Source organism: Coturnix japonica, chromosome 3, assembly GCF_054131305.1.
Source record: "Coturnix japonica strain WE chromosome 3, WE-NBRP24, whole genome shotgun sequence".
In the NCBI taxonomy this organism is placed as follows: Eukaryota; Metazoa; Chordata; class Aves; order Galliformes; family Phasianidae; genus Coturnix; species Coturnix japonica.
The window spans coordinates 68917618-68930636 of NC_140665.1; the positions used below are offsets into that span (position 1 = coordinate 68917618).

Sequence of the window (13019 nt, forward strand, 5' to 3'; positions counted from 1 at the left end):
CCCAGAAGGCAGCAGTTCTTCCCTTTTGAAAGAGAGAATATTTATTTCCAAATTTGCAACAGTGGCTTTCTTCCATAGCCGGATTACTAGGAATATCACAGAGAAATGCTAATATGTGTCAAATGACCACAACAACCAAAAGCATCCATGTGAATTTTGCAGTTACACTGAACACAGACTCAAAGAGCAGGCTAACCACCTGCAAACACATCAAACCCTGTGCTCAAGAACACAAGTCAGAAGCTAATTTGCCACAAGTATTTAATTAGACATGCCACCAGTTTGAGTCCAGAAGCTTTTAACAGCTTCCATGTTTCATAGTTTCATAGTTTTGTGCGGGTTGGAAGGGACCTTAGAGATCATCGAGTCCAACCCCCCGGGATTCAAGCCTCTGTGTAGCAGAGCGGCACTTCTACCACTTGCACCACAGGGGATTCGAACCCAGGGCCTCTGGTGTTGCAAAGTGGCGTCTTTAACCACTGCGCCACCGGAGGCACACAATATTCTACCACTAATACCACGTATCCTCCTATTATCGCTACACATCCAATGCGTAAAATAGGACTGGGTTAGTAAGTTTATTGCCAGAGAATGCAAAGACAAGTTTCCATCCTCGTACAGAGTGAAAGCCTTCAATGTGAGGAAGCAGAGAAACTGCCCCAAGGGAGCAGAATCCATTGCAGATCATGCTTATGCTACCTTTTCTCCATTATCTTTACAAATCTGTTTGCTTTTCCTCATCCACTAGATTATCGTTTGAGTTCCCTCCAAGGGGAACAATATCACTCATTATTCAAGCACATTGCGGCATTAATTACTAGCACATCAGCAATGTTATAACGCTGCCACCAGTAGAAGTCTAAGTTTTGTATGCATTGCTCTCCTAAAAAAAAAACACAAAGGTTTGGTCTCTTGTCCTTTGTAACACTCACTCTCCAGATCACTTCATTCAGGCAACTGCTACCACATATGAAGTCTGCAACGGTATTCACACAACTTAGAACCACAGACAGCAGAGAGAATGCACTCACCATAGCTGAGTAACACAGCATAGCGTATAAATTCTGAACAGTACTTGTTCTCCTAGCTTCCATTTCGGGTGTATGTTCTGGATGATATTTGCTTATAAATTATTCTGCTGTCACTGAGAAAACCAACAATGTGCGTATAAGGAAATACTGTTTTAACACCAGTGTTAGCTCAGCAGCACCATGCTGCTCTCATGCTCACTCTCCCCAAAAGGAGGAGAAAACACTGTGAAGAAGAAAAAAAAAATCAACAGCTTAAGGGTTAAGATAAGGAGTGAGAGATCTCTCACCTATTACTGTTATTAACAAAACAGATTCAGTATGGGGAGATTAATGCAATTCATTGCAAACTACTAGAGAGCAGAGCTCCTCTCGTGCAGACCTCGGTGCCCACAGGGCCGTTCTCTCCCATCTCTGGCTCCCCTCTCCCAGCTGCTGTTGCACAGCGGCTCGTCCCTTCCTTCCATCTGCTCTCGTGGAGTGCACCCATCATCGCTCACGGCTCAGCTCTGGCTGCGGTGGTCCCTATGGAGCAGCTGGAGCTGGCTCTGCTCTCACATAAGCAATGCTGGGCAATGCTCACAGAGCCCATCCCTGCAGCCCTCCACTACCAAACCATAATACGCATATTAAGGACAGATTAAGAGAAGCAGCATCCATAGATACTTCCACATTACCATTATTTGCCCGACCTGCTGAAGCAGGTCCAGAGGAGTGCCAGAAGCAATCAGAGGGCTGGAGAACCTTTCCTATAGAGAAAGGGCCAGGGAGTTGAGTTTGTTTAGCTTGGAGAAGGCTCTGGAGAGATCTCGTGATGGCCTTCCAGTACTTAAAGGGAGCTCATAAACAGGAGGGGGCCCTGGCTTAATGTTAACATAGTCTGATAGCAATAAGAAAAGGCAGAATAACTGTAAACTAAATGAGGAAATGTAGGTTAGATGTTAGAATAACATTTTTACAGTGAGGGACCAGAGAAGCTGTGGTGCCCTGTCTGTGGTGTTCAGTGCCAGGTTGGATGGGCTCTGGGCAGCCTGAGCTGGGGAGGGGGTGGGGACAGCCCTCCCCAAAGCAGAGGGTTGGAATTAGATGGGCTTTAATGTCACTTCCAACCCAAACTATTCTATGATTCTATAATCTTTGAAGCCTGTGAATTCCGAAATACAGTTTTTTGATGCGGACAACGTTCACCTACCCAATCTACATTCCCTTCCGAGGACTAACTCTATTTGTATCAAATATAACCGTGCTTGTAAATCAAGTGAATACGATTAGAAAATAGATACAAAGTCACAGAATCACAGAATTATCAAGGTTGAAAAAGACCTAGAAGATCATCTAGTCCAACCATTACCAATACTTCCCAGCTAAATCATATTCCTCAACACAACATCCAAATGTTTCTTGAACACTCCCATGGTCGGTGACTCCACCACCTCCCTGGGCAGTGCGTCCCAATGCCTGACTACCCTTTCCGAGAAGTAATACTTCCTAATGTCCAGTCTGAATCTCCCCTGGCACAGCTTAAAACCATTCCCTCTAGTTCCGTCACTAATGTCACAAGAGAAGAGGCCAACCCCCAGCTGACTACAACCTCCCTTCAGGAAGTTATATAGAGCAATAAGGTCTCCCCTGAGCCTCCTCTTCTCCACGCTGAACAATCCCAGCTCCCTCAGCCGCTCCTCATAAGGCCTGTGCTGCAGACCCCTCACCAGCTTTGTAGCTCTGATGTTACTGAGGCTGCGTGCAGGAAACTCGGGCCGATCCTGCCACCTGCAGGACGCTCCCCGGTAGGGACCAGCCGGTCTTGGCTGTCACTCACACACGCAGCCGAAGCCTTTGGCCCCGGAGGAGGCGGCCCCGCAGCCACACGGCGAACAAGGGCCAACCTTAAGGGCTGCCCTTAGCCGACTTGGCGGCAGGGCCAAGCGCCCGGAGGCACCCAGACAGCAACAGAGAAAACGGTACCACAAAGAGCTGTCAAATAGGTAATAGTCTCGTGCGGGTTGGAAGGGACCTTAGAGATCATCGAGTCCAACCCCCGGGATTCGAGCCCTGTGTAGCAGAGCGGCACTTCGACCACTTGCGCCACAGGGGGATTCGAACCCGGGCCCTCCGGTGTTGCAACGCGGCATTCCTACCACTGCGCCACCGGGGCACACCAATGGATACCGGGTCTTAGTGCGTTTATCTGTTAGCAGTCAGTGCCGGCACCAAGTCCCAGTCCGGTCTCACCTGCCGCCCTCACTGCCACCTCACCCCGCCCCAGCGTCGCGCCAGCGCTCTGCGCATGCGTGCTGCCCCTCAGCGCAGGCGCAGCGCGGGACGCGGCAGCGGCGATGGGCGGGAGGTTGGCGCGCGTGTTCCGGACGTTCAACGTGGAGAGCCGGGCCCGCCGCGAGATCAGCAAGGAGAAGCCCACCCCGGCGCCGCGACACCCCACCAGCCGCTTCGACGCGCTGAGCGGTGAGGGCCGGCCTCATCGGGGCTGAGGCGGCGCGGGGCCGGTGACATTGAGCGGGGCGACGCGCGGGGCTCGCCGGGAGCGCGGCCGGCGGCGTTGGGCGGGGCCGGCGGGAGGAAGGTTGTTACGGGACGCGGCGCTGTGTGTGTGGTACTGCGGGTAACAGAATCACACACAGGGTCACAGAATGACCCGGGTTGGAAGGGACCTCAGGGATCATGTAGTTCCAACCCCCCTGCCTGGCAGGGCCACCAAACATACACATTTACTAGATCAGGTTGCCCAGGGCCCCGTCCAACCTGGCCTTGAACACCTCCAAGGACGGGGCATCCACAACCTCCCTGGGCAAACGGCGGGTAGTGGGCGGGGGCTCGTCTGTTTTTGATGTTTTTTGGGTTTTTTTCCCACCCTTTGCACCTTTTGTCTTCAGACCATCCTGAGATACAGCAGGAAATCTATAAGAAGGACGACAGGCTCCTCACCTTGTTGAAAGATGTTTATGTGGAGTCCAGAGACCCGCCAACACAGGTGAGTGCCGCTCTCTGTAGGAGACATATGGGCATCCGCTCTGTTTGCAAACCCAATACAAACTCTAAGGCATTTTTCTTTTTAAAGAGTAATGCTCTGTTAGTGCTTAGAAGCTCTGCTGTTGGTAGATAAAAGTGATGTTTTAGTGCTCAGTTATGCACCAGTGGCATAGATTGTGGTTGTGCAACCTATACATTTACAGTCCTCCCTTTTTAACATCACAGTGATCTTTTGTTCTTTGCTTAAGTTCCCATTTTTGCTCCCTCAAATGCAGTAGGGCAGTTGACCAACCCCTCTGAAAGACAGTGTTTGCCAGAGATATCCCATACGGCTCTTAAAAGAAAGAAAGTTGGGACAGATGCTGAGGCATGGATGTGGTAGATAACAAAGGCATTAAAGATTTCTGATGTTAATAACATCTCACACAGAGTTTTTTCTTTATGTGGCTCAGGCAATGCCTGGGTTTGTTTATTCTTCTCCAGCCTTGTGGGCTGTGTTTGGCCATCAGGTTGCTCACCACCAACACTGCAGTCTTTGACATAAGCATACCCCATCCGGTAACAAGCAGGCTGATGTATAGTCTCCTTTTCTCCACCTTCTTCCACTTTTTTACCTGTTTTACTATTGGACCATTCTATTTTAGCACCTTCTTTTAGAAGTTTAATACTCATCAAACAATAAAATTTCTAAGTATTTTGAACTATTTCTGATTTGCCACATCCACAGTACCATCTATTTAAGACTAGAGGATCTTAAAAGACTCTTCCTTGAAGCTTCCAAGTAACCCCTTGTCCTTAATTTTCATAATAGAGGTTAGGATTCTAGGTGAAAGTCTAATTGCTATATAGAATCATAGAATATCCTAAACAGGAAAGGACCCGTAAGGATCAACAAGTCCAAGTCCTGGATCCAAACAGCAGCACCCAAAAACCAGGTCATCGACATCAGCAAAAAAACAGCATTGCAGCAATATCTTTAAACGCTTTCAATTTGTAAGCATGTCAGGAGTGGTTTCAGGGAAAGCCACAAGTGGAACAAATCTCAGTGCCGCCTCTTGTGCCTTCACAGAATCACAGAATTGTAGGGGTTGGAAGGGACCTCTAGAGATCATCAAGTCCAACCCCCATGCCAAAGCAGGTTCCCTACACCACGTCACACAGGTAGGCGTCCAGGCGGGTCTTAAATATCTCCAGAGAAGGAGACTCCACCACCTCCCTGGGCAGCCTTCTGCAAGACAGCTGCACATGAGGCTTGCACTTGTGGTGTGTGCCTAAAGTTGTTAGGAAAAGCACAGTTAATGTGTTAGCAGTGACACTTGTGAGCAAAAGCTTCTTTCTAAAAGCTTCCTTCTTGTCCTGATGTTTTTCCGAACACTTCCTCCCTCTGAATACTTTGTGCAGAGTGTATACATGTTTGGTATGTCTTTGTTACATGAAAAAGTATCAGATTTCAGTCCTTTAGTGACAGATACCTGGAGATTGGTCATTTTATTAAGGCTTGAAAAGTTGTTCATCATCTGAGTATAATTCTAGCAGGAACTTAAGGGAGAAGTAGGTAGCATTGCCAGACATTCTGTGTAATGTAGAAACAGGCAGTCACAGATGCTGTAGCATCCACATATGTTTTCTTAGCTTTGGGTTAATACAGCAGCTGCAGACACTTTCCTTTAAAAGTACCTTTTGTTGAGATTTCCATTGTTTCTTTTTTTGTAGTGTCACTCATTACTGAAATATTAATAAGAAGCAATGCGGGAAAGGTAGAGCATGTTTGGAAATGATTTAGAAATGGAAATGTAAAAGGACTTGAAAGAAGAGATGTTCTTTGTCTGAGTCCTGCAGTGGTCTAGAGAATTAAATTGCACATGATGATGCTAAATAGTTTCTCTATGTCCTGCAGAGCTTGTTCTTGTGACAGAGCAAAAGAGGTGATACCTTCTAGTTGCAAAACTGAAATCTGAAAATGAAAAGGGAGGAGAACAAAAAAGATTTACAGTGGTATCATAAGAAGGATACCAGTTGTCAGTGCATTTTTTTCCCCTTCCCCTCCCCACTGATATGAGTCAATATCAAATATTCACAGAATCACAAAATTGTAGGGGTTGGAAGGGACCTCTAGAGATCATCGAGTCCAACCCCCCTGCCAAAGCAGGCTCCCTACACCACGTCACACAGGAAGGCGTCCAGGCGGGTCTTGAATATCTCCAGAGAAGGAGACTCCACCACCTCCCTGGGCAGCCTGTTCCAGTGCTCCGTCGCCCTCACTGTAAAGAAGTTCTTCCGCACATTCGTGCGGAACTTCCTATGCTGTACTTTCATCCCATTACCCCTAGTCCTAAATACTAGGTCATCTGCGTTTACATTTGGCCTCCAAATGGCTTCTGTGAAGGGCTGCTGAGTTTGTACAGCACTTTGACTGTACTGGATTGTAGCTTTTCATGATGCGGATAGGGATTTGGCCCTCTGTATGGAGTTGCTGTGCAACAACTGGCTGTCATATCTTTGATATTAAGAAGCGAGAGTGGGTAAACTGCCATATTTCACTTTTATATTTTCACTGCAATATTGCTGTGAAAATGGGATAAACTAATGGGAAATAGTTTAGCTGTTACAGTATGCATAGCAAATAGAACTGCTGTTAATCTCTTCTTGTTTTTCTTCCCACAACTAGGTAAAAGATGGAGGTGGTGAACATCTTCCACGTAAACAGGTGGAAAAGAGATTGACAAAGCTAGGCCAATTTGAAGAGCTGGATGTTAAGAAAGTTCCCAAAGGCAAAATTTCCATCGTGGAGGCTCTGATGCTTCTTAATAATCATAAACTTCATCCTCAGATATGGACTGCGGAGAAAATAGCAGCAGAATACAGTCTGGAACTGAATGAAGTCAACTCTCTTCTGGAATTCTTTATTCCTTTTACCTTTCAAGAGTTTCCTAAAGAAACAAGAAAAGCTATAAAACCGACATAATATTTACACAAAACTTGTGTGATCTTGTGTGTGTCTTAATTATATTCCTGAGTATATGCAGTGTCTGAAAAGTGCTGCTAACGTGTTATCCAGCAAGAGTGCTGTCTCATACCAAAAAGATGCATTCAGGCAATTCCATTCTGCATGTGATGGCTTCAGTTCAACGTGGTAATTGCAGGACGGAGTTTGTAAAACAGATTTTAACAACTAAGTTGTGTGAGAGCCTGTCACAGGTTTCCGATTGTTGCATTCAAGTGCTTTCCATTCAGTTAAAATGTGTAAGTTCTATATAGAAATTTAACTTAAACAAACAACAACAACAATAAAACCCAAACAGGTTTCCTTTCTTAACAGGGACTTCCTGGCCTCCAGCAAAATCAGTGCTCTGTGTGTATTAGCTTTGTCATTCATGTTGCAAGGACTTGCTCTCAAGGCATGTGTATGCTAAAGCAGCTGTATTTCTACTGTATGAAAGTTAAATAATACTTATACTCTTTATAGAGTGTTAGCCACAAAAAGGCTCGGGATGTTCAGCTGTGTCAAAATATAAAGGTGAGCAGCAAGAAAGCTTCTTTCTAGTGCCCAATGTGTGACCCTTCTTCCGCTCCATTCTGATTTTGCTGAACTATCTGTACCTCCCCAGGTACTCTCCATCAGTCACTGACTTTGTAGAGTGAAAATCTAGTATCATGGCAGTCCTCTGCAGCAGCCTCTTGCTGTATGGAAAGTAATGGTTCATGTAGTAGGCAGCTGTTAAATGCAATTGTATCTACTGATTGGACCCACTAGTAGATCTTTCGTAAATGTCTACCTGTGCTGTTGTAATAACCCTTTTTCCCCCATTGAGGCCTTCTCGGATTTATCCAAGTACAAGCTTAGATCAGTGTGTTCACTGATAACCAAGTTTTCCTCATGCTACCACACTCAGCACAGACAGCATCCTTTAGTTGTTAGTGAAGGATGTTATACTGGAGAGATAACTGGGCTGTAGCCTTGATAATCTGACTGCTTGGGTGTGTGTAGACAAGGAAGAAGTTTAGCACATGATACTTCTGAGCTATGAACCACATTATAATTTGTTTTCCACAAAACACCCTTCTGTGCTGTAACAGAAACACCATTTTCCAGTACTGTACATCCCATTGTATTATTTAAGGTGGAAATCAGAAAGAAGAGCTGTGGAATTACATTTGGTACAGATACTTTATTTGTAGAATTCCTAAATTCAGTAAAGAACGATTTACGTTGTTCTGTAGCAATGTTCCAGCAGCTATTCTGGCTTCCACACTTGAATTTGCTCTGAGATGTCTCTAGGGGGAGTCTGTTTGCTCACTTACCCGTGTTTTCTGGGACGTTCTCACTTGAGTGCATCCCTTTCTTTCTCTTCGTTCTGTAAGCTTGTATTCCCAGTCTTCTCCAGCCAGCCTGCTCTGCCAGTTTCTATTGCTTTTTACTAACTCACAGGCAGGTGTTGCTTATGTTCTGCTATCACACTATCAATGACCTGCTTTGTTTCAGCAGAGTGGTATCTTGCCTTCCAAGAGTAGCATATCTGAGGTAAAGATGAGAGGACTGAGCAAATGTTTTGTTCTGGAGAACTTGTGACAGACTTTCAAAAGGGATGTAGCTTTTCATAAATCTTCAACATTTCTCCTTTGAGGTATTTTAAACTAAAATAGATCTTGTGCTGCCTTTCTTTGTGTTAATAGTGGCCAGGTTCTTGCAGTTTGATGCTGAGATAGCAGGCTCAGAGTTGCAAGGCAGGAAAGAGGTTTAACTCCGCTTTCTGTGCAGTTCAGTGAGAGGGAACTTCAGTAAAAACCTTCTTACTGTAGTTTCCCAGCATATTCAACTAACTTGTCTTTCAAGCAACCTAACTTTACCCAAGAAGGAAAGAAAACGATACTCATAAGTTAGATAAACATACTAAGCTTAAAGAGTACCTTATTTCTGTGTTGGAAAATGGGGTAAAACCTCAAGTAGTTGTAACACAGGATTGAAACTTCTGAAGTTTAAAAGGGTGCCTTTGTTCAAAAGGGCCTTGTTTTATTCCACATAAGATTGTACTTGTTTGATATTCCAGGAAGCTTCAGGTTTCACAGTTCTGTATTAGAATGCTTTATGAACAAGAGTTTTCTGGTTGTCACGTGGCAGTGGTGTTGAATTCAACAGGAACAGCTATAGGGATCTGCTCAGAGCAGGCAGCCTTCAGATGCAAATGGCTTCTGATACTTGAGACTGGAAGGGCAAAGGAGGTCTGTGCTGACCGACATGCTATTAATGATCAAACCACTGCATTGGTGCCTCGTTACTGAATACATATGAGTAATCTATGAAGCTAGTTAATTCTGTAAGCTTCCATGGTGTAGATAGGTACTGCTACCTTATTATCAGTGCAAAATGTTTTCTGTTGAGGGCTTCCAGAGAAAGCTTTTACAATGGAGAGAACAGCCCCCTAGAAGGTGACAACGAGCTATTTAGCCCACATCAGGACAGGGTGCTGTGAGAGGGTACAGTAGGTCCATCCATGTTTTTTGGCCTTTGGACAAAGTATGGCAGTGCTGTGTTAGAAGAAATTGAAAGGGAGCTGTAGTAGAGTAGCCAGCTCCTATAGGCATGCAAGGCATTTATAGGAAGCCCTGTGGCTAGGTGCACTGGTGTACTGGAGCAGCCATACCTGTGAGTGGGGTTGCCCAATACAACAGTCCATTGATGCTGCTGGTGCTAGCCAGCCTTATTCCTGCCGCAGGCTTTTGTAAGCAGAAACATGGATGTACGCCATGGGCTGGGCCATGAGCTCTCTCCTTCTGAAGAGGTGAAGCGGGTTCGAGCTGATATATTTCGAACTGAAAAGCAATCTTTTACTCTTGTCTGCATCAGCTGCTATCTTTTGGTTGGATCAAACATACATTCATGTTACTTCTATTACCAGCCGCGTCCACAGGGGGGAAAAGTTACTAAAATTGGGTTCTTTGATTTGGGACAGGAAAAGTCTTAAACCTATTTTTATAGTCTAATAAAATATTTTTATGTTTGACACCAGCTGCCATTTATTGCTAAGAACAGTTGAACGCAAAATATTTTGTTCAATGATATCCTTCACCTTGCCATACAATGGGAAATATTTTGTTGTTGTTCTAGTCAGTCTCAGAAACAAATGCCAGGACTACTGATACCATCCCAACCTCGCTGCTACCATTCACTCCCTTCACTCCCTTGCCATGATCCTGTCCTCCCACTCTCCCTGCTAATTTGTTGCTGGGTGCCATCTGGCAAGTCTCTAGCCCTGTGTCACAGATCTGTAATTAACTGTACGGTGAGTGAGGCTCATTTACTGTGTACCTAAAGCTACAGTGAAACTGGAATAAACAGAAAGCAAGTGCATTGAATAGCAGTGAATCAAAGCAAAGCAGACTACTGAAGATGTCTTCAAGAAGAAATAATGCCACTTGATTGCTTTTGCTCCTCTACAGGGGTAGAAACTGGGTGTAAAATTCGTACTGTATCCTGCCTTCCTCAATTAGCTGTGACCTGTTAAAGATTTCCTGTGTGGGAACAAATTCGCAGTTGTTGTCACGTAAAGCTAAATTCTATCAACTCACTACTGCACATGCAATACTTTAATATTAAACCGGAGCTGTTTTTCCTGTGATTGGAATTTAATCAGTTTCTTAACCTTTTTGGAAACAATGCACTATTTTGTACATTTTTAATAAAGGTTATTTGAATCTTACCATGGCCACAGGTTGTGATTAAAAGCTGATGAGATGCATCTAAAAGCAAGTCGCTTGTTTTCACCAATGACAAATATCTGTTTGTAATGCATAGGTTCAATAACATAAATAATTCTCTGGCCTTAAAAAAGTAGTGAAAGAGCAGTGTTTCTGAGAGACCCAAAGGGCAAAGCATAGTTTTACTGACAGAGCATTATAGGAAAACCCTTGTTGGGTTTTAAACTCAAAATTTTCTGCAATTCTGCTGCTTTGGACCTTGTTATAGAATTCACCCCTTGCTTCAGCATTGTGCTTTACCCTACAACATTCAGTTCTTGCAAGATATGCAATTAATTCTCAATCAAGGACAAAGGCCTGAGCTGAGTGTGAGCCATACTACTCAAATCCCATTAAGATTGCTGCAACCTGAAATAATACTTTTCAGATATATGAGCCAATCCCATTGTGTTAGCCAGTAGCTACTTCTGAAAATGAAAGTCTAGTTAAATCTAGTTAAATGCAGAATATGATATTAATATAAATAAATTACATAAATCTTTTGACATGCTGTTGTTCCTTTGTGCCTTGAACTTAACCTCTCTGTGGCAATTTCCCTTTAAAAAAATAATAAAATCATTTTTAACAAAATATGAAAGGCCTTTGTTAAAATATTTTATCCTTATTGAAACAACAGCATCTTCTTTGCCTTCCCCTGCGCATATCATAAGGGCTTCTCAGAATGAGGAGGAAAACCAGCAGACAAACAGTGCCAGGCTGAAGAACACTGTGAAGGATTTTGATTTGCTTTTTCCTGCCTGTGAAGGACACGGATACATTGCACACATGCAGTCTTGATCAAAGCTTTGTTTCAAGTCCACAGCAACTTGAGTCAGAACTAACTTCACACACTGCTGGCTTCAAGTTATTTCTGTGATAAGGAAAAGTGATTACTGAAGAGATAAAAATGCAGGGTTTGTTCCAATTGGTCAAACCGTTTCTATGGTTGCAGAGTGGTATCTGAAGATTCAGCTAAAAAAAAAAAAATGTGTCTTAAAGATGAGAAAACAGCTTATCTGTTGCATCACTGCTCTACATTTGCCAAGCAGGAATGGAGTTCCAGACTTGATAAGAGATACGGCTTGATGGTTTTGTTACTGGATCCTTATAAAAAACCCCTTTCCCCCAGATAAAACTTTCTAAAAGCCAAATCCATCTTAAGTGCAGGTGGCTTCCTTTCTGTTACATTTCTTTCTGTTACATTTTTTCTCTGATTTACCATTAGGAATAATATTGTCTGACATCACCCAGCAGCAGAGAAGAAATAAAAAAGGAATATAAGAAATTAATACTGAATTTTCATAGGCACAATCTTTTTAATGTATGCATATTTTGCCTTTTCCACATTTCAATTTTAGAGAGGTTATATTTATTTTACCTATAAAATTGCAGACCGTTGGCAGCATCTGTAATTCCTGCAGCTCTCTCAGAGCTTGTCCTTTGATAAGGTTATACAGTGACAGTTGTACTGGAATAATGAGTGCTGGATTCTTACTGACATGCAGGAGCAGGATGACATAGCTTTAATAGGGGCTGAGCAACCTCTGTGGAAGTCAAGTATCAGTAGCTAGCTAGGTATCTGGGACCTAATCATTATGGTGTTGAGGAATTAATGAAAGGAGAACTCAGCATCTCATATGGAAAAGAGACAGATCATTTGCTACATCAAAAAGTTGGGTGCTATGTTGTAAGCAGGCTTGAATCCATAGAATTGCAGCCTAATTTATTTAAATTGCAAGGAAATAATGTATTGTGTGCAGTCAAGCTCTGGATGCTCCCACAGCTGAAAACTGCGCAACTTGGGCAACCCCTTCCAGCCCCTAAGGATGGGGAAAATGGTTTCCTTCTGTTGGGGCAAAATTTGCCCTATTGTGACTTACCTGTTGTTCTGCTGTGAGCTGCTGGGAAGGGTGATTTCGCATTTCCGATGCTCCTGCCAACATTAAAAATTCTGAGAAGAGAAACTTGATTCTGTTCACCTCTGCTTTACTCCTCCACTTGGAATATCATTCTTCTTATTCCTGCTTCTTCCTGGATCTCACTTTTTTACTACACCTGTGAGAGGAGAGGAAGGTGAAATACAACTTAGAAGACAAAAGGATCATTCAACAGAATGCAAATATGCAACGTGAGGATTAGTCCCACAATTGCAATAACGTTATTCTTTTTCCTGATCTCTTGTGCTTTTTCTCTGCATCAGGAAATGCAGTGATCTCTGAGAAGCACAAGCCCAGGCTTCTGGGTGGGAGAACAGGGATAAATGAGTGA

The 13019-nt window shown here is 43.8% G+C and overlaps 1 protein-coding gene across 1 annotated transcript; it reads left to right on the top strand.

Moving 5' to 3' along the window:
* The first annotated feature begins 3340 nt into the window (after nucleotides 1-3340).
* On the top strand, nucleotides 3341-6994 carry NDUFAF4 (NADH:ubiquinone oxidoreductase complex assembly factor 4). Its single transcript, XM_015858863.3, has 3 exons — nucleotides 3341-3491; nucleotides 3920-4017; nucleotides 6685-6994. Exons 1-3 carry the CDS (start codon nucleotides 3365-3367, stop codon nucleotides 6979-6981), a joined length of 522 nt encoding a protein of 173 aa, XP_015714349.2. The 5' UTR covers nucleotides 3341-3364; the 3' UTR covers nucleotides 6982-6994.
* Nucleotides 6995-13019: the final 6025 nt, after the last annotated feature.